This window comes from Ranitomeya variabilis, chromosome 4 (genome assembly GCF_051348905.1).
Source record: "Ranitomeya variabilis isolate aRanVar5 chromosome 4, aRanVar5.hap1, whole genome shotgun sequence".
Lineage (NCBI taxonomy): Eukaryota > Metazoa > Chordata > Amphibia > Anura > Dendrobatidae > Ranitomeya > Ranitomeya variabilis.
The window spans coordinates 716,204,344-716,225,458 of NC_135235.1; the positions used below are offsets into that span (position 1 = coordinate 716,204,344).

The 21,115-nt window shown below is 42.9% G+C and overlaps 1 protein-coding gene across 3 annotated transcripts in view; it reads left to right on the plus strand.

Annotated features, from left to right (window-relative positions):
• LOC143766583 (uncharacterized) overlaps nt 1-12,663 on the plus strand; it is a 347,965-nt gene extending 335,302 nt beyond the window's left edge. For all 3 annotated transcript variants that reach the window (XM_077254367.1, XM_077254368.1, XM_077254366.1), the window contains exons 2-7: nt 4,331-4,480; nt 4,610-4,786; nt 4,869-4,992; nt 5,076-5,173; nt 6,099-6,189; nt 8,307-12,663. In XM_077254367.1, coding sequence (XP_077110482.1) covers nt 4,331-4,480; nt 4,610-4,786; nt 4,869-4,992; nt 5,076-5,173; nt 6,099-6,189; nt 8,307-10,498 — 2,832 coding nt within the window. In that variant the 3' untranslated portion in view covers nt 10,499-12,663. The remainder of the gene's footprint in view (nt 1-4,330; nt 4,481-4,609; nt 4,787-4,868; nt 4,993-5,075; nt 5,174-6,098; nt 6,190-8,306) is intronic.
• Nucleotides 12,664-21,115: the final 8,452 nt, after the last annotated feature.

Genomic DNA, 21,115 nt, shown 5'->3' on the forward strand with positions numbered 1-21,115 from the left:
TACCAATGCTATCTGGCTGATGTTTTGGTCACTTTTGAATGTTGGTTGTGCTTACACACTCATGGTAGCAAGAAACAAACTCTACAACCCACATAAGTGGCTCAGGTAGTGCAGCTCATCCAGGATTGCACATCGATGTGAGCTGTGGCAAGAAGGTTTGTTGTGTCTCTCAGCGTAGTGTCCAGAGGCTGGAGGCGCTAGCAGGAGACAGGCCAGTAGACCAGGAGATGTGGAAGGGGCTCAGCCTTTGTGCAAGGAGGAACAGGAGGAGCCCTGCAAAATGACCTACAGCAGGCCACATATGTGCATGTGTCTGCACAAATGGCTATAAACCGACTTCATGAAGATGGTCTGAGTGCCCGATGTCCAAAGATGGCACAACCCCCAGAAAAAAATTCACTGTGTAAAAACTGTAGTTAAGATGTAATTAAAAGGTAATTTTTTTTTTTTAACGCAGTAAGGTGATAACAAGGACCACTACCACCATTTAAAAGATACCAGGAGGCGCCTGTACCCACTAAACTGAACTGTTCCTACCTACCAGCAGAGGTTGGCATCTTACAGTTGCGCAATGGTGCCCCCGCTCCCCATCGACTGTCCCTCCTACCCCTATCCAGCCCTGTGGGATGAGGAAAGAAATAGGAGAGATAATGAAATGAGTTTGTTTGGACAGTATACCACAATTATAGTGGGGGATTGATGTTACTTTTTTATTATTACTGCCAAAATTTTAATGTGGGGTACTAAACCAGGTGAGTGAAAATATATTTAGATTTTCACGTACCCAAGATAAAGGGGGTTGTAAAAGATAACAGACTTGATGAGGGGTCAAAATGAATTGAAGGGGCCTTACCCTTATCTATCTCTTGTCTATCAGCGGAGGTTGGCACCCTATATGATATTGGATAGAGAAATTGGACCCCAATAGTTGTTGTCCTGAATATGTATCCTGCTACCCCATATGTTGGGATAAACCCCTGTTTGGGCCTACAAGAGAGCTTGGAAGGGAAGGAGCATTGTTTTACTTTTTCAACGCAGAATTGGCTGGATTTGAGATCGGATGCCATGTTGCGTTTGGAGAGCCCCTGATGTGTCGAAACATAGGAAACCTCCCAATTCTAACTCCAACCCTAACCCGAACACACCCCTAATCCCAAACCACACCCCTAACCCCAATACTCCCTTAACCCCAACACACCCCTAACCCTAATCCCAACTCTAACCACACCCCTAACCCTAATCTCAACCATAATCCTAAACACACCTAACCCTGACATACCCCTAGCCCTAACCCTAATGGGAAAATTAATACATTTTTGTTTATTTTATTATTTTTCCCTAACTAAGGTGATGATAAAGGGGGGGTTTGATTTACTATTTATAGCGGGTTTTTATATTTGGCAGCTGTCAGACACTAAAAGAAGCTTTTTATTGCAAAAAATAGTTTTTGCGTCACCCCATTTTGGAAGCTATAATTTTTCCATATTTTGGTCAACAGAGTCACGTGTGGTCTTGTTTTTTGCTGGACGAGTTGATGTTTTTATTGGTACCATTTTCGGGCACGTGACTATTTTGATCGCTTTTTATTCCAATTTTTGTGAGGCAGCATGAACAAAAACCAGCAATTCATGAATTTCTTTTTTGGAGGGGTGCCTACCGTTCTGCGTTTGGTAAAATTGATAAAGCCGTTTTATTCTTCGGGTCAGTACGATTACAGCGATACCTCATTTATATGTTTTTTTTTTTATGTTTTGGCGCTTTTATGCAATAAAAATAATTTTATATAAAAAATAATTTTTGCATCACTTTATTCTGAGGGCTATTACTTTTTATTTTTTTCCGCTAATGACGCTGTATGGCGGCTCGATTTTTGGCAGGACAAGATGACGTTTTCAGCGGTACTATGTTTATTTATATCTGTCTTTTTGACCGCGTGTTATTCCACTTTTTGTTCGGCGATATGATAAAGCATCGTGTCTTGCCACGTGTGTTTTGTTTATTTTTACAGTGTTTACTGAAGGGGTTAACTAGTGGGACAGTTTTATAGGTTGGGTCGTTACAGAAGTGGCGATACTGGTGTACTTTTATTTATTTTTTATTTACATAAAGAAATGTATTTATTGGAACAATATTTTTTTCTTTATTTATTTTGGATTTTTTTAAAAATATTTTTACAGTGTAATTTTTTTTTTTTTAAACTTTTTTACTTTGCCCCAGGGGGGGACATCACTATATATTATCAGATCGCTGAACTGACACTTTGCTCACAAGTCACCTCCCTGCAGGACCCGGAAGGACCCCCTCGGCCATCTTGGATCCGGGATCTGCAGTGAGGAGAATGAAGGAGACCCTTGGAACAACGCGATCACATCGCATTGTCTCGAGGATCTCCATCCCTGCGCGATGCTTCCCTATGCCACCGGAATGCTTCAATCATGTTTCAGGGGTTAAAGTGTCAGGAGCGGTCACAGTGCTGGATGTCAGCTGTGATAATCAGCTGACACCCGGCTGCGATCGGCCTCCCCCCCTGAGCGCGGCTGATCGGGTATGACATACTTTCCCGTCCATGGGAATTAAGTCCCAGGTCACATGGTCGGGATAGTACATCCGATGGCAGAAAAGGGGTTAAGCAATAAGCCCAAAAATATTCAAAACCAGATAAGGCTCAGCTGCATGTTAAAGAACAGGTACATGTCATCAAATCAAGAACTTATAAAAAAAAAAAAAATAAACAGACCTAAGAGCTCTGAAACACTAATTTCCCCTTTCAAGGTTCATCAGGAGTGAATAAAGTATACATAGTATAAAGAGACTACTTAGCTGCTGAAGAAATTGCTATGACCGGCACAATAGCAGGGTTTGGAGTTCAGACACATAAGGAAACGATACCCCTTCATAGTGTGCTGCATGATACGGTGCATGTTGATCCATGTTGCTATTGTGCCGGTCTTAGCAATCTCTTCAATCACTATAATTGTGGTATACTGTCCAAACAAACGCTCATTTCAATATTTCTACTCCTATTCCTTTCCCCATCCCACAGGGCTGGATAGGGGTAGGAGGGACAGTCGCCAGTGATCGGGGGTGCCATTGCACAGGTGTAGGGTGCCAACCTCCTCTGGTAGGTAGGAACAGTCCAGTTTAGTGATGGGTACAGGCACCTCCTGGTATCTTTTAAATGGTGGCAGTGGTCCTTGTTATCACCTTACTGCGTTAAGATGTCATTTAAAGGTAATTTTTTAAGTACAGTTTTTACACAGTGAATTTCTTTTTTGAATTTTTCTGTACAGGAACAATCTTATTCTAGCTGTGATTTCCTCACGGGTTGTGCTCACAGCCCAACACCGTGCAGGAAGATTGGCGTTTGCCACAGAAGACCAGGATTGGCAAATTCACCACTGGTGCCCTGTGCTCTTCACAGATGAAAACATGTGATAGACGTGACGGAGTGTAGAGATACCGTGGAGAGCGATCTGCTGCCTTCAACATCCTTCAGCATTACCAGTTTAGCAGGGGGTCAGTAATGGTGTGGGGTGGCATTCCTTTGGAGGGCCACATAGCCCTCCATGTGCTCACCAGAGGTAGCCTGACTGCCATTAGGTACCGAGATGAGATCCTCAGACCCCTTGTGAGACCATATGCTGGTGCAGTTGGCCCTGGGTTCCTCCTAATGCAGGACATTGCCAGACCTCATGTGGCTGGAGTGTGTCAGCAGTTCCTGCAAGATGAAGGCATTGAAGCTATGGACTGGCCTGCCCGTTCCCCAGACCTGAATCCGATTGAACACATCTGGGACATCATGTCTCGCACGATCCATCAACGTCACGTTGCACAACAGACTGTTCTGGAGTTGGCGGGTGCTTTAGTCCAGGTCTGGGAGGAGATCCCTGAGGAGACCATCCGCCGCCTCATCAGGATTATGCCCAGGCTTGTAGGGAGGTCATACAGGCACAAGGAGGCAACATACACACACACACACAACTGAACATCATTTCCTTGTCTTGAGGCATTTCCACTGAAGTTGGATCAGCCTGTAATTTGATTTTCCACTTTGATTTTGAGTATCATTCCAAATCCAGACCTGCATGGGATACTTATTTTGATTTACATTGATCATTTTTATGTTTTATTGTTCTCAACACATTCCACTAGGATGTGGTATTTTAGTGTTCCCTTTATTTTTTTTGAGCCGTGTATATAGGTTTTATTAGTAGATGTAAAGAAGAAAACTAAATACTGTAAAATAATCACTCATATGCTTCCCTTATCTCCAGTAATTGTATTATTACAGGACTTTTATGATGTTACATCGGCTTATCTTCTCAATCAGGTCTCTACAATATCGGATCCTCTCAGTGAAGATCTTCTATATAAGAGAATTTTCCTGATTTACCCATCAAAGATGGATATGGACAGAGACAAGATGGCGGAGAGGATATTACACCTCACCCTAGAGATCCTCTTCCGGCTTACTGGAGAGGTGAGAGGTTCTGATGACGTCACATTACATCATTCTCATCTATGGGAATAACAGATGGACAGAACTGGAGAGGTTAGGACTCTGGAAATGTCTATAGTGAAATTTATGAATTTGTCTCTCCATAACCAGGATTACACAGTAGTGAAGAAGACCTCTAGTGAGCGCTGTCAGGACTCTGTGTCTGAGGGATTGGGAAGACCCCTGAGCCCAGTCACGGGGCCTCCACCTCACCTGATACATGAGGACAACAATGACCAGAAGATCCTAGAACTCACCTACAAGATGATTGAGCTGCTGACTGGAGAGGTGACACTGCTGGGAATGCTGGGACATTACACAGTAACACTGTGAAGGTTTCTGGGGATGATGGTATCATTGTATGTGTCAGGTTCCTATAAGGTGTCAGGATGTCGCCATCTATTTCTCCATGGAGGAGTGGGAGTATTTAGCAGGACACAAAGATGTGTACAAGGACGTCATGATGGAGGTTCCCCAGCCCCTCACATCACCAGGTAATAGACAGGACTAAATACACACGGCCTATAATTATCTGTATGTAAAGAATGAATTCAGTCCCTGTATGTGTTTCCTCCAGTTCTATCCAGTAAGAGGACAACACCAGAGAGATGTCCCCGTCCTCTTCTTCCACAGGACTATAAACAAGAAGATCCCAATGTTCCTCAGGATCATCAGGTAGATGGAGAGAAGGTGTCATGAGATCTCCTCTATGATGTGTAGATGGCTGTGAAGGTCTTGTGCTCAGTCTTGTTTTATTCACCAGTATTATATGTTTTATACTTGTGTAATGAGAACGGTGCAGATGGAAGGCAGCGCTGCCACCAGGAATTTTGGTGTCCCATACTGGCAAAACTTTCGGGCCCACTTGGGACTCTGCCCAGGCTACACCCCCCCCCCAGCTCCGCCTCCAACCCTTGAACCTTCCACAGTCCCACTGCCCACTGATAGAAAAACTCTGCATCTGTATAATGCATCCCGAAGTAATATATATTTGAATAATGCATCCCCTTAGGAGTATAATGCACTTCTATAGTACTATAATGCACCCCCATAGTGGTATAATGCACCCGCATAATAGTATAATGCACCCCCATAATAGTATATTGCACCCCCATAGTAGTATAATGCATCTCATAGTATAATGCTCTCCCATAGTGGTATAATGCACTTCATAGTATAATGCAGCCCCATAGTAGTATAATGCAGCGTCATACTGCAGCTTTACAAAAAAAAAAGTTTATCCTGACCTGGCTGAGGTCCAGCGGTGTCCTCCACCTGATACATCTGAGGAGTGTACCATCATATGTGAGTGTCATTATACGCCGGCAACGTGCCCTCTGACATCAGCTGCCAGCTTGTAATCTCCCACAAGGCAACAGATTTTAACTTGCCGTGCATCTGACGATGCATGATCAGTTGAACCTCTGGGGCCCAAAGAGAAGAGGCGGCCTGCTGCGGGCCTCCTCTGCTCGCCAGGCCCTATTCGTCAGTAAGGGCTGTAATGCTCTGATGGCGGAACTGATGGCAGGATTAGAGTTGATCATAGATGTGACTATCTTTTCTTTTCATCTGTCTGTGACTTTTACAATATTTGTTTCAGGGAGAAGATCTGACCCATACTAATACTACAGAGACCTATGTGAGGGGTGATGAGCGGTGTAAAGAGGAGATTCCAACATACAACTACCCAGGTGAGTAGTGACCAATAAATGCAGAGAAGTCACAGATTCTTCTCAGTCACCGGCTATGGCTGCTTTATCGGTTGTATAGCCCGGTTGTATCACAATCGGGTGTTCACCATTTTGCCTCTAGACCTCAACATTCTCCTCCATCCAAACTTTGACACATCAGCTCTAAATTGTTATAAAAAAAAGTATTTGAATGTCTAATATTTCTTCTTGAAACTGATGTGACATCTACCATTGGTCCTTATAATAGTTTAGTTTGAAAGAGCCACTGAGCCCCATACTCTAATTACCCCAGAGAGGTTTCACCACTAGTTACTCATTTATTACTGATGAAGACTGTTGAGTTTGATCATTTAAGTAAATGTGTTATTGTCTTTAGTCACAGTTTTTGACTACAGTAGTTACTGCTCAAATCCTTTGACTTAACCACTTCCCGCAGTCCTTTTTTGTTCCTAATCAGGACCCAATTTTTCGAACCTGATGTGTCACTTTGTAGTGATAACTTTGGAATTCTTGACAAAGGATAATAGGAAACAAAAAGACCTTACAAATTATTTTCCAATTTCTCTTGAATCTGACAGTACCCTATATACAGTTGTACACTACTGTCTGAGCACATGGCTGGTTTAAGAAGCTATTTAGCTATTTGACTGCAGATCTTGCAGAAATAGTTTGCGGATACGATGCATTGGGGGCTTTGTTCGTGGTCACCTGGAAGCTCAAAAGATGTCCACCATGAAAAGACTTGGCGCTATCTACTCCATTTTACAGATCCCTAGGGATTGCCTTGTTCATCATACTTTAATCCTTCTACTTGGGTCTGATCTTAGACAGAGACCCCCTAGGCTTCGGCCATGGTGTTACCTTCTGTTATGTGATGTGAGATGTAGCAAGAATAGTCAGGTAACCGGGTGAGTACCAGGAGAGCAGAGAAAATACAAAATCAGAAGACACAAGAATAGTCAGTAAGCGGGCCGAGGTCACAATAGGAAACAAATAAACAAGACTGGAGAGGAGCACAGAGGAATTAACCAGAGGAGAAGGCTGTATCTGACAGCTTCCAGCAATATGCTTCCAGCTTTAGGAGGGTGTGGTGCTTTCCAACTGGCTGGAGCAGCGAGCTGGACAACACACATCCATACTGCCAGATTGGATGGCACTACAAATCCCAGGTACCCTAATCTTTGTGGCAGGGCAGAGCCTGCGTCTCCCAGAGCTTCTGGTTTCGATGTCTCCTCCATTACCAGTGCCACCTGTAGAATGAATAAGGTCGTGCCTGGTAACAGAACTAAACATCACAGCAGCAGATCCCAGAGGAGATAGGACATTCCATATGCAAAAGCCCTAATATGAGAAAATGGCAGAAAACCAGAGCAGTAGAAATCCCCATAAAACCCTTAGGGGATTAATGTATTGTAGTAGTGACTATGTTGACCCCAGAGCCACTTTCCAGAAATTAGCACGCAGTGGATGTTGGAGAGTGAAAATTGCAAATATGCCATTTTATTACCCAACACACAGTGCCCAGATTGTGCTCCAGGAGACACACACTTTGTAAATTAAGTGGATTCTTATCACTATAGTAATGCCAAATACATTATTATTTATTATCATTATTAATTTTTATAGTGCACGCTTTACACGTGCTTTATCCATGGATGCTAAATGTGGTTTGGGCACACTGCAAGGCTCAGAAGCGAGGGGAAAATTTGACTTTGGGAAAGCGGATATTGCTGGATTGGTGTATTGAAGCCATGGTGCTTTTCAAGAGCCTTTGAGCCACTTGTAATGTAGAAACCTGTTTTTCACTGACATATGATGGACCTGAGTATGGAATTGTTTTTTTGGGAGATGAGTAGAAGGTTTATTGGTATAATTTTCCTCAACATAACATTGTTTGGTGACTTTTTACTCTATATTTCGGAGGCAGAATGGACAAACAGTTGAACACCACGCTCTACTGGTTCATCCTATGAGGTTTTCTTTTAGACTGTGAGCTGTCATTGTCTTAGTGAATAATTACGTATTCAACATAACTTGTCATGTTGTGGATAGTTTACATACAAATGGTAAAATTCAAGTATTGTTTTATGAAAACTAATTGGTTTTATTTTTAACAGATGACTGCACCAGGCAATCAGAGGGGCTGCTGACATCTTCCGTTTTTAAGTCAGATAATCTTGAGATCCAACAGGATACAATTGAAGTGAATGCCATTACTCCAGATATACCATCATCCCTTCACAGCAAAGATCTATCGTCTGATCTTTTGAAACAGGTCCTGTCTTCTGATTCATTACCGACTACTAAGGAAAATCAAAGTCACAAAATAAGCATTAAAAAACAAATTGGTCCTGCAGTAAAGAAATCATTTTCACTTTTAGAATATGGAAATCATTTTCCCCTCAAAGAATCTTTTCTTAAGCATCAAAAAATTCACACAGCAGAGAATAGATTTTCTTGTTCCAAGTGTGGGAGATGTTTTAACCAGAAGTGGAATCTTGTTATACACCAAAGAACTCACATAGGGGAGAAGCCTCTTTCATGTTCAGAATGCGGGAAATGTTTTAGCCACAAATCAGCTTTGGTTAAGCACCAGAGAACTCACACAGGTGAGAAGCCTTTTTCATGTTCAGAATGTGGGAAATGTTTTAATCAGAAAGTGCATCTTGATAGACACCAGAGATTACACACAGGAGAGAGGCCTTTTTCCTGTTCAGAATGTGGGAAATGTTTTATCCACAAATCAAATTTGGTTAAGCACCAGAGAACTCACACAGGTGAGAAGCCTTTTTCATGTTCAGAATGTGGGAAATGTTTTAATCAGAAATCAGTTTTGGTTACACACCTGAAAACCCACACAGGTGAGAAGCCTTTTTCATGTTCAGAATGTGGGAAATGTTTTAATCGGAAATCAGCATTGGTTACACACCTGAAAACCCACACAGGGGAGAAGCCTTTTTCATGTTCAGAATGTGGGAAATGTTTTATACATAAATCAGCTTTGGTTATGCACCAGAAAACCCACACAGGGGAGAAGCCTTTTTCATGTTCAGAATGTGGGAAATGTTTTAAACATAAATCAGCTTTGGTTACGCATCAGAGAACCCACACAGGGGAGATGCCTTTTTCATGTTCAGAATGTGGGAAATGTTTTAATCAGAAAGACAATCTTGATAGCCACCAGAGAATCCACACAGGGGAGAAGCCTTTTTCCTGCTCAGAATGTGGGAAATGTTTTAATCGGAAATCAGCTTTGGTTATGCACCAGAAAACCCACACAGGGGAGAAGCCTTTTTCATGTTCAGAATGTGGGAAATGTTTTAATCGGAAAGTGCATCTTGATAGCCACCAGAGATTACATACAGGAGAGAAGCCTTTTTCCTGTTCAGAATGTGGGAAATGTTTTAGCCACAAATCAGCTTTGGTTAAGCACCAGAGAACTCACACAGGTGAGAAGCCTTTTTCCTGTTCAGAATGTGGGAAATGTTTTAAACAGAAATCAGCTTTGGTTACACACCTGAAAACCCACACAGGTGAGAAGCCTTTTTCATGTTCAGAATGTGGCAAGTGTTTTAAACAGAAATCAGATTTGGTTATGCACCAGAAAACCCATACAGGAGAGAAGCCTTTTTCCTGTTCAGAATGTGGGAAATGTTGTATCCACAAATCAAATTTCGTTAAGCACCAGAGAACTCACACAGGTGAGAAGCCTTTTTCGTGTTCAGAATGTGGGAAATGCTTTATTCAGAAATCAGTTTTGGTTACACACCTGAAAACCCACACAGGTGAGAAGCCTTTTTCATGTTCAGAATGTGGGAAATGTTTTAATCAGAAATCAGCTTTGGTTACACACCTGAGAACCCACACAGGGGAGAAGCCTTTTTCCTGTTCAGAATGTGAGAAATGTTTTAAACATAAATCAGCTTTGGTTACGCACCAGAAAACCCACACAGGGGAGAAGCCTTTTTCCTGTTCAGAATGTGGGAAATGTTTTTATAAGAAAGCGTATCTTGATATCCACCAGAGAATCCACACAGGGGAGAAGCCTTTTTCCTGTTCGGAATGTGGGAAATATTTTACACACAAATCAAATTTTGTTAAGCATCAGAGAACCCACACAGGGGAGAAGCCTTTTTCATGTTCAGAATGTGGGAAATATTTTACACACAAATCAAATTTTGTTAAGCATCAGAGAACCCACACAGGGGAGAAGCCTTTTTCATGTTCAGAATGTGGGAAATGTTTTAATCGGAAATCAGCTTTGGTTACGCACCAGAAAACCCACACAGGGGAGAAGCCTTTTTCATGATCAGAATGTGGGAAATGTTTTTATAAGAAAGCGCATCTTGATATCCACCAGAGAATCCACACAGGGGAGAAGCCTTTTTCATGATCAGAATGTGGGAAATGTTTTAATCGGAAATCAGATCTTGTTAGACACCAAAGAATTCACACAGGGGAGAAGCCTTTTTCCTGTTCCTAATGTCGGAAATGTTTTACATGGAAATCATCTCTTTAATAAACATCAGAGAAGTTGCACAGGGGAGAAGCCTTTTTCATGTTCAGAATGTTGGAAATATTTAATCAAAAATTGTAACTTCTTAAACAGTTATCTTACTACTAGGACAACACCTTGTCATTCCTTATGTTTGGCCTCGTTAGAACAAAAATACTCATACACAGCCCCCTTGCCAGCGCCAATTCAGCTGTGTCAGGATTCATGTGAGGTTGTTACAGTACACAAGCCCTGCACTCACTGTCCCCGCTTTCAGAAGTATTGAACATAAACAGGAAACCAGAGCTGCGACTGCTCTCTACTTCCTCCTTTTGATTTGATTTGAAGTTGGGGACAGTGACATCAGCGCTGATTGGCCGCAGGGCTCACATGACCTGACAAACTCGCATGAGCTTCATAAACGCAAGTGCTGACACTGCTGGAACTGCATCGGCATGGAAGGTTTGAATAATTATTTTTATTTTAATAGGATCAAACATAAGGCTTGAGAAGGGATTGTCCAAGTAGAGAACAACCCTTTTAAACAAAAAAATCCCACACAGCGAGAAGTCATTATCATACCTAGAGTGTAAAGAATGAATTACTTGAAAATTGTATTTTCTTGACTGTCAAAAATAGCTCTGACCTGGATAAAATATATACAATGGGGAAAATAACTATTGGAGACTATACCGATTTTTGCAAGTTTTTCCAGCTACAAAGAATGAAGTCTGTAATTTTTTTATTTTGTAGGTACACTTCAACTGTAAGAGACAGAATCTAAAAATAAAAGCCAGGAAATAACATTGTGTGATTTTTGCATAATTAACCCCTTCCTGACCTGTGACGCCACGTAGGCGTCATGAAAGTCAGTGCCAATCCGACCTGTGACGCCTTTGTGTCATAATGGAGGGATCGCGTCCCTGCAAATCGGGTAAAAGGGTTAACTCCAATTTCACCCGATCTGCAGGGACAGGGGGAGTCGTACTTCAGCCCCCGTGGCTACGATCGCTCTGATTGGCAGTTTCACTTTCAACAACCAATCAGAGAAATTTGTACTATTTCACCTATGAAAAGTGGTGAAATATTACAATCCAGCCATGGCCGATGCTGCAATATTATCGGCCATGGCTGGAAACCCTGATCTGCCCACTGCCGCCGATCTCCCCAGTCCTCCGTTCTGTCCCGTACTGTGGTCCGCTCCTGTCTGCACCCCCATCCTCCTGTCCACCCCCCCGTGTTCCGATCCACCCCCCCGTGCTCCGATCTCACCCCCTCTTACTTACCGAGCCTCCCGGTGTCCGTCCGTCTTCTCCATGGGCGCCGCCATCTTCCAAAATGGCGGGCGTATGTGCAGTGCGCCCGCCGAATCTGCCGGCAGATTCGTTCCAGGTACATTTTGATCACTGTGATATATATATCAAAGTGATCAAAATAAAAAAATAGTAAATGAACTCCCCCCTTTATCACCCCCATAGGTAGGGACAATAATAAAATAAAGAAAATATATTTACTTTTATTTTTCCACTAGGGTTAGGGTTAGAACTAAAGTTAGGGCTAGGGTTAGCCTAATTCTAACCCTAACCCTAGTTCTATGTGCACTTGGTGCGGATTTGGCTGCGGATCCACAGTGGATTGGCCGCTGCGGATTTGTAGCAGTTTTCCATCAGGTTTACAGTACCATGTAAACCTATGGAAAACCAAATCCGCAGTGCCCACTGTGCAGAAAATACCACGGGAAACGCTGCGTTGTATTTTCCGCAGCATGTCAATTCTTTGTGCGGATTCCACAGCGTTTTACACCTGTTCCTCAATAGGAATCAGTGTTAAATCCACAGGTAAAACGCAGTGTCTTTTACCTGCGGATTTTTCAAAAATGGTGCTGAGAAATCTCACACAAATTCGCAATGTGGCCACATAGCCTTAGGGTTGGAATTAGAGTTAGGGTTGGAATTAGGGCTAGGGTTGTAAATAGGGTTAAGATAAGGCTTGTGGTTAGGGTTATGGTTAGGCTTAGGGGTGTGTTGGGGTTAGGGTTGCGGTTAGGGTTGGGGTTAGGGGTGTGTTGGGGTTAGGGTTGTGGTTAGGTGTGTGTTGGGGTTAGGGTTGTGATTAGGGTTATGGCTAGAGTTGGGATTAGGGTTAGGGGTGTGTTGGGGTTAGTGTTGGAGTTAGAATTGAGGGGTTTCCACTGTTTAGGCACATCAGGGGTCTCCAAACGCAACATGGCACCACCATTGATTCCAGCCAATTTTGCGTTCAAAAAGTCAAATGGTGCTCCCTCCCTTCCGAGCCCCGACGTGTGCCCAAACAGTGGTTTACCCCCACATATGGGGTATCGGCGTACTCAAGACAAACTGGGCAACAACTATTGTGGTCCAATTTCTCCTGCTACCCTTGTGAAAATAAAAAAATTGCTTTCTAAAACATCATTTTTGAGGAAAGAAAAATGATTTTTTATTTTCACGGCTCTGCGTTGTAAACGTCTGTGAAGCACTTGGGGGTTCAAAGTGCTCACCATATATCTTGATAAGTACCTTGGGGGGGTCTAGTTTCCAAAATGGGGTCACTTGTAGGGTGTTTCTACTGTTTAGGCACATCAGAGTTCTGCAAACGCAACGTGATGCCCGCAGACCATTCCATCAGGGTATGTGCACACGCTGTGGATTTTGCTGCGGATCCGCAGCAGTTTCCCATGAGTTTACAGTACAATGTAAACCTATGGGAAACTAAATCCGCAGTGCACATGCTGCGGAAAAAAACGCGCGGAAACGCAGCGGTTTATTTTCCGCAGCATGTCAATTATTTGTGCGGATTCCGCTGCGGATTTACACCTGCTCCAATAGAAATCTGCAGGTGAAAATCCGCAGAGAAAACCGCAAAAGAAACCGCAATAAATCCGCAGTAAAAACCGCAGCGTTTTTTCACTGCGGAGTTTGCAAATCCGCTGCGGAAAATTCCGCAATGGAATCTGCAGCGTGTGCACATGGCCTCAAAGTCTGCATTCCAAAACGTCACTACTTCCCTTCCGAGCCCCGATGTGTGCCCAAACAGTGGTTCCCCCCCACATATGGGGTACCAGCGTACTCAGGACAAACTGGACAACAACTTTTGGGGTCCAATTTCTCCTGTGAATCTTGTGAAAATAAAAAATTGCGGGCTAATAATAATTTTTGAGGAAAGAAAAATGATTTTTTATTTTCACGGCTCTGCGTTATAAACTTCTGTGAAGCACTTGGGGGTTTAAAGTGGTCAACGCACATCTAGATTAGTTCCATGTGGTCACATGTGGAGGAGCTCCAATGTTTAGGCACACAGGGGCTCTCCAAACGCGACATGGTGTCCGCTAACGATTGGAGCAAATTTTTCATTCAAAAAGTCAAATGGCGCTCTTTCCCTTCCAAGCCCTGCCGTGTGCCCAAACAGTGGTTTGTGACCACATATGAGGTATCGGTGTACTCAGGAGAAATTGCCCAACACATTTTAAGATCCATTTTTTCCTGTTGCCCATGTGAAAATGAAAAAAATTGAGGCTAAAATAAATTTTTTGTGAAAAAAAGTACTTTTTCATTTTTACGGATCAATTTGTGAAGAACCTTGGGGTTCAAAGTGCTCACTATGCATCTAGATAAGCTCCTTTGGGGGGTCTAGTTTCCAAAATGGGGTCACTTGTGGGGGAGCTCCAATGTTTAGGCACACAGGGGCTCTCCAAACGCGACATGGTGTCCGCTAAAGATTGGACCAATTTTTCATTTAAAAAGTCATATGGCGCTCCTTCCCTTCCAAGCCCTCTCGTGTGCCCAAACAGTGGTTCACCCCAACATATGGGGTATCGGCGTACTCAGGACAAATTGTACAAACATTTTGGAGTCCAGTTTCTCTTTTTACCCTGGAGAAAATAAAAAAATTGTTGCTAAAAGATCTTTTTTTTTTTTTTAATAAAAAGTTATATGTTCATTTTTTCCTTCCATGTTTTGAGCACCTTGAGGGGTGCAGTTTTTAGAATGGTGTCACTTTTGGGTATTAGCCATACAGACCCCTCAAACTGACTTCAAATGTGAGGTGGTCCCTAAAAAAATGGTTTTGTAAGTTTCGTTGTAAAAATGAGAAATCGCTGGTCAAATTTTAAACCTTATAACTTCCTAGCAAAATTTTGTTTCCAAAATTGTGCTGATGTAAAGTAGACATGTGGGTAATGTTATTTATTAACTATTTTGTCACATAACTCTCATTTAACAGAATAAAAATAAAAAATTTGAAAATTGCGAAATTTTCAAAATTTTACCCAAATTTCCATTTTTTTCACAAACGCAAAAATTATCGACCTAAATTTACCACTAACATGAAGCCCAATATGTCACAAAAAAACAATCTCAGAACCGCTAGGATCCGTTGAAGTGTTCCTGAGTTATTACCTCATAAAGGGACACTGGTCAGAATTGCAAAAAACAGCCTGGTCATTAAGGTCAAAATAGGCTGGGTCATGAAGGGGTTAAATTGCATTTTATTGCATGAAATAACATATTTTTTGGACTATAAGACGCACTGGACCATAAGACTCACCTAGGTTTTAAAGGAGGAAATTAGGGAAATAAAAACTGAAGCAAAAAATGTGGTAAATTTTGTGCTTAATATCTCCTATCCTGGTATATGGTCCCTTCATCCACATCCTGATATACATTGTCACGATAATGTGAATATGCCATGTTTGAGTCTGCCTAGCTTTACAAGACACACGCTGCGGGTTATTCTGACCCCCCTCTTTTCTCTGCTGGTTGCGTGTGTGTGTGTGTGTGTGTGTGTGTGAAGAAGAATTTTTATTGCCCCCGGCAAATAGCAGGTTCTGCAAAAGCTGCTCACTCCTCCCTCCTCCCATCTAGTACTAGTTGGAACTGGTGTAAGACATGAGTTTCTTTGTTCTATTAAAGTTACATATCGCGGCACCAATTTGGGCTGGAACTATACAAATTACATATTCCGGATGTCCATCGGTAGACCTATCAGCCACTTAAAGCGCAAGCAGCTAGACGCAATTTGTGCAAAGTGCGGATTTCTCCTTATGCAGTTCATGTAATGGCTCCTTATTTACACTTAACAGAATGCCCCTGACGTGGGGAACATCATGAGCATCGTGTCGTACTTATGTGAGGTTCACACAGCAAATTATGCATAAAAAATAGTTTTCATATTGTAAGAAAAGGGGAGGTTTCAGCCCCTAAGTGATGTCACCACAGGGGGGAGTGCCTGGGCTTTAGGCAGGGAATATCTGTGTAAAGCAGGATTATTGCAGTGTGTTTTGCTGGGGATTCAGCTACGACAGGCTGTGCAATCTGACGTGAGAATAAGTGGGGAAGGTCCCCTCCCCCAGCCAGCATACGGCATACCATTGAATGCTATAAAAGAATTATAAGTCAATTTTCACCGTTAATCCCTTTTTATTTGTAATTGTGATATACACATAATTCGTCTTCTTTATAATATCTGTTTACTATTTTTGTAAATACTGCCTATCTTTTATGGAGTAAAATATATAATTTTACTAGCTTGTCTCTTCATGCTCTATACGACTGTGTGTCCTCTGAGGTGAATAACGCTACTGATTTGGGTTGGCTCCGGACTCATTAACCTTTGGTGAAAATCGGAGCTAGTTGCAGCGACCTTGTTCTGTGAAATTGGGCGTCTTTGCAGTGACCAGCGGCATTGATAATTATTGTTCCCGCCTGAGTGGGAGTAGTTATATCATCCTCGCTGCAGTGTGCCCAATAGCCAGTACATAGCAGGCAGCCTTTTTGGCGACTAATTACCCTGGGTGCAGTACCTGATCTGACCTGAGGGTAAAGGGGGCGCCTGAGAGCTGCAAGTTCCAAACCAGAACTGGGAAGTGGGATGTAGCTAAATCCCCTTCGGAAGGAACCAGGGGAAATCAAACAACCCCCTTATTATCAAGGTATCCTGGATGCCTGACATATTGTTGGGATCCGTGATCCGTGTTGGCAGCACGGTGGGAACCGTGACACACATGGTCCCCTCATCCCTACTCTGGTATGCATGGCCCTCTCGTCCCTATCTTGGTATGCATGGATCTCTCATCCCTTTCCTGGCAGGAATGATCATCCTCACTTCTATCCTGTTATGCAGGACCCCAATCTCATCCTAGTATGCATGGCCTAATCCCTATCCTGGTATTCAGAGCCTCTATCTTGTCCTAGTATTCATGGCCCCAATCCCTATCCTGTTATGCAGATCCCCCATCTCATCCTATTATGTATGGCCCCACCCCTATTCTGGTATGCAGGGCCACCATCTCATCCTAGTATGCATGTCCCCAACCTTATTCTGGTATGATTGGCCCCCATCCCGGTCCTGGTATGCATGGTCCCAGTCTATCCTTAATGCAGCAGCCAGGGTTGTCCATCTAGCTAATCGGTATTGACGTGTCCGCTCTTCGCCAGTCATTACACTGGCTGCCCATTCATTATAGAATCCAGCTCAAAGTACTTGTTCTCACCCACAAAGCTCTCCACAGTGCAGTACATCTCCTCCCTCATTTTGGTCTATCGGCCTAACCGACCACTGAGCTCTGCAAACAACTTTCGACTAACCTCTGCACTGATCCGTACCTCCCATTCCTGCGCCAATCCTCTGGAATGCTCTACCTCTAGATATTAGGACCTTCTGCAATTTGCATAGTTTTAGGCGCTCCCTCAAAACACATTTGTTCAGAGCGGCCTATCACGTTCACTAATCAGTCATTTTATGTGTGTGTGTAGCCCATTCACTACTTCCACCTATCCCCCACCCCCTGAAGATGGCTGGACCATCCTTGTAAATACATCATTGTAAATACACACCTGTACTTTGTATCTCCCCCACCTCATTGTAGATTGTAAGCTCTTATGAGTAGGGTCGTCTTATTTTGCTTTAATTATTGTATTATTAACATTGTTACTTATGACTGCTGTGTTTGAAACTGTTAAACTGTAAAGCGCTGTGGAATATGTTGGAGCTATATAAATAAATATTATTATTATGATTGGCCCCACCCCCATCCTGGTATGAATGGCCCCATCAGAAAACAAAAAAAAATAATAATTTCACTTACATTCCCTGCACCCCCTCGCCGCATCTTGTTCCGGTGCCAGCAGCTGCTTTATGCTTGTAAGCAGCGCATGAGAGGGAGCTCATAAGCAGAGCACAGCTGCCAGAATACTCACTGCTTTGCATGCCGAGACTGTGTGCGCAGAGAGCAGTGAGTATTTATTGCTCTTCAGTAGTGCAGTGTCAGCCAGAGCCTTCCTGCTGCTGCCCGTGGTCACATGTGCGGCTGCCCGGCAGCAGCAGAAAGCCGGCGGCTGACAGTGTGCACGCTACTGAAGACCAATGAATACTCACTTCCCACCACACACACAGTCCCGGTGTGCAGAGCAATGAGAATTACGGCAGCTGCCCTTCAGCTTGCAAGCTGCGCTGCTTACAAGCAAAAAGCAGCTGCTGGCATCGGAACAAAATGCTTTGAGGGAGTGCCGGGAAGGTAAGTGTAATGATTTGTTTTTTTTATGTTTTCTGATGGGACCATGCATACCAGGACCAGGCTGGGGGGCCAATCATACCAGAATAAGGATGGGGCCTTGCATACTAGGACAAGATGGGGGTGGGGCCATGCTTACCAAGACCGGGGTTGGGGGCCAGTCATACCAAGATACTATTAAAGAGTAAATAAATATTCATTGCCCTCCACATCCATGTGCGTGGAATGCAGTGAATATTCATTTCTCTTTAGCAGCGCGCACAGGAGTTAGCCACAGCAGCCGGCTCCAGCCTCCTGTGACCCGCTGCTCCCCCGATGCCACTCACCCTCCTCCCCAACACAACCAGAGCTGGTACATCCAGACTATAATATGCATTCCCCATTTTCCTCCACGTTTTTGGAGGAAAAAGTGCATCTTTTAGTCCAAAAAATACGGTACGTATTTGATCACTTACCAACCAGCAAGAATTCTGTCTCTCCCAGACCTGTTAGTTTTTCATTAAGAAGCTCTCCTACTCTGCACTCATTACCTGTATTAATTGCACCTGTTTGAAATCATTACCTGTATAGAAGACCCTTGTCCCCACACTCCGAGCTCTCCACCAAGGCCAAGAACAAAAAACTGTCTAAGGACACCAGGGACAAAATTGTAGACCTGCACAAGACTGGGATGGGCTCCAGGGTAGACCTGCACAAGACTTGCATGGGACAATAGGCAAGCTGCTTGGTGAGAAGGCAACAACCCTTGGTGCAATTCTTAGAAAATAGAAGAAACACAAGATCACTGTCAATCTTCCTCGATTTGGGGCTCCCTGCAGGATCTCGTCTCAAAGGGTAAGTGTGATTCTAAGAAAAGTCAGGAATAAGCCCAGAACTAAATGGCAGGACCTGGTCAAAGACCTGAAAGGAGCTGGGACTACAGTCTCAAACTTACTGTCAGTAACATACTATGCTGTCATAGATTAAAATCCTGCAGGGCACGCAAGTTCCCCCTGCTCACTCCGGCACAAGTCCAGGCCCATTGGAAACCTGTCAGTGACCATGTGGATGATCCAGAGGAAGCATGGGAGAAGGTCATGTGGTCAGATGACAACAAAATATAACTTTGTGGTATAACTTCCACTCTGTGTTTTGAATGAGAAGAATGAGTACATCCCAACCATGAAGCATGATAGGGGAAACCTCGCGGTGCTTTTCTGCAAAAGAAATCAGATGACTGCACCAAATTGAAGGGAGGATGAATGGGGTCATGTATCATAAGATTGTGGCCAACAACCTCTTTTCCTCAGTAAGAGCATTGAAGGTGGGTCATGGCTGGGTCTTCCAGCACGACATTGACCCCAAACACACAGCCTTGGCAACTAAAAAGTGGCTTCGTAAGAAGCATTTCAAAGTCCTGGAGTGGCCTAGCCAATCTCCAGAAAAACATTGGAGGGAGCTGAAACTTAATGTTGCCCTGCGACAGCCCTGAAACCTGAATTAACTGGAGATCTGTATGGAGGAGTGGGCCAAAATCCCTGCTGCAGTGTGTGTGTAAACTTGGTCAATAACTATGGCAAACGTCTGACCTCTGTAATTGCAAACAAAGTATTCTGTAATAAATATTAAGTTCTGTTTGACATAAAATCTACTATTGACATGAAATCCTTGCCAGAATGTCACACAAAAAAAAAAAATCTCATGATGCGTAAAACCAGTGAGCTGTCTCAAGACCTTTGCAACCTTATTCTTGCAAAATATACTCATGGGATTGGTTACAGAAACATTTATAAACTACTGAAGGTTCTAGTGAGTACTGTTGTGGCAGTAGTCTGGTAATTGAAAGAACATTATTTTACCATAAACCGGCCATGACCAGGTTTTAGACAAAATTTTTTCCAAGAGCCAAGGATTACCTGAGGAGAGCTACAGACAGACCTGGAATGAGCAGCTACAATTGTTATAAAGAAAACTGTAAGGCATGCACTCAACCTCCATGGTCTGTATGCAGGCTCACCACTCAAGGTTCCATTGCTGAACAAAAAGCTATTTTTTTTTTACAAAATTGCTTTTTATTGATAATTTAACATCTATAATTAAATTATAAAATTATATGCACTTAGTTTACAAACTCTCAGATTTAGTTTCCTTTCTTTCATTTTCAAAATGAAAGGATCCCAAACGGAGTAATTGAAAAATAAAATAAACATACATATAATTCCCTAACTTCCTCCCGCCACCCAGACATGCAGGCTATACTATTTATATTTCCAGTGTTCACTTCTATCCTATCATTCTCTTGACCACAGTAACCCCTCGGATGTTGCACTTTCCTATTTAATCTCTATACAATGTTCTGTTAGCCGGTATCTCTCCCCCTTTTCCCTCCACATTTGGATCAATTATATTTAAGTTCCCCAATATTCCACAAAAGTCTTCCAGTAAATACGAACTGGTCTGGTCAATGGGCCTCATGATTTTATGAAGTTCCTCCTTTTTATAATAACTGAGTACAAAGTCTTTCTATTTTATCATAAGCAATTTTCCATATCTCTCCTTATCACAGGCTGCTTTCATCCTTTCCAAATGGAATATGGCCGTCACTTGGCCGATTGTCTCTTTCCAATTTGGAATAGATTCAGGAAACTAATATTGTAAGAAGCCTCTTTTGGCAATTACACAGATTGTACGGAATATTGGGGTTAGTTTTTCCTTCTCTTCCAGTAATAGAAAAGAAATGGTAACAGATGTAGAGGAACACTCGTATTTTCCAATATACGCTTTATATCTTTCCAGAATTCTTGTACTTAAGGGCAACTCCACAATCCATGTAGTAAGTCGGAATAAGTTTGCATTTTGGACAATGTGTCAGAAGACTTCTCGTATTTTTGGATATTGGTATATTAAAGGCCAGGATTGCTCTA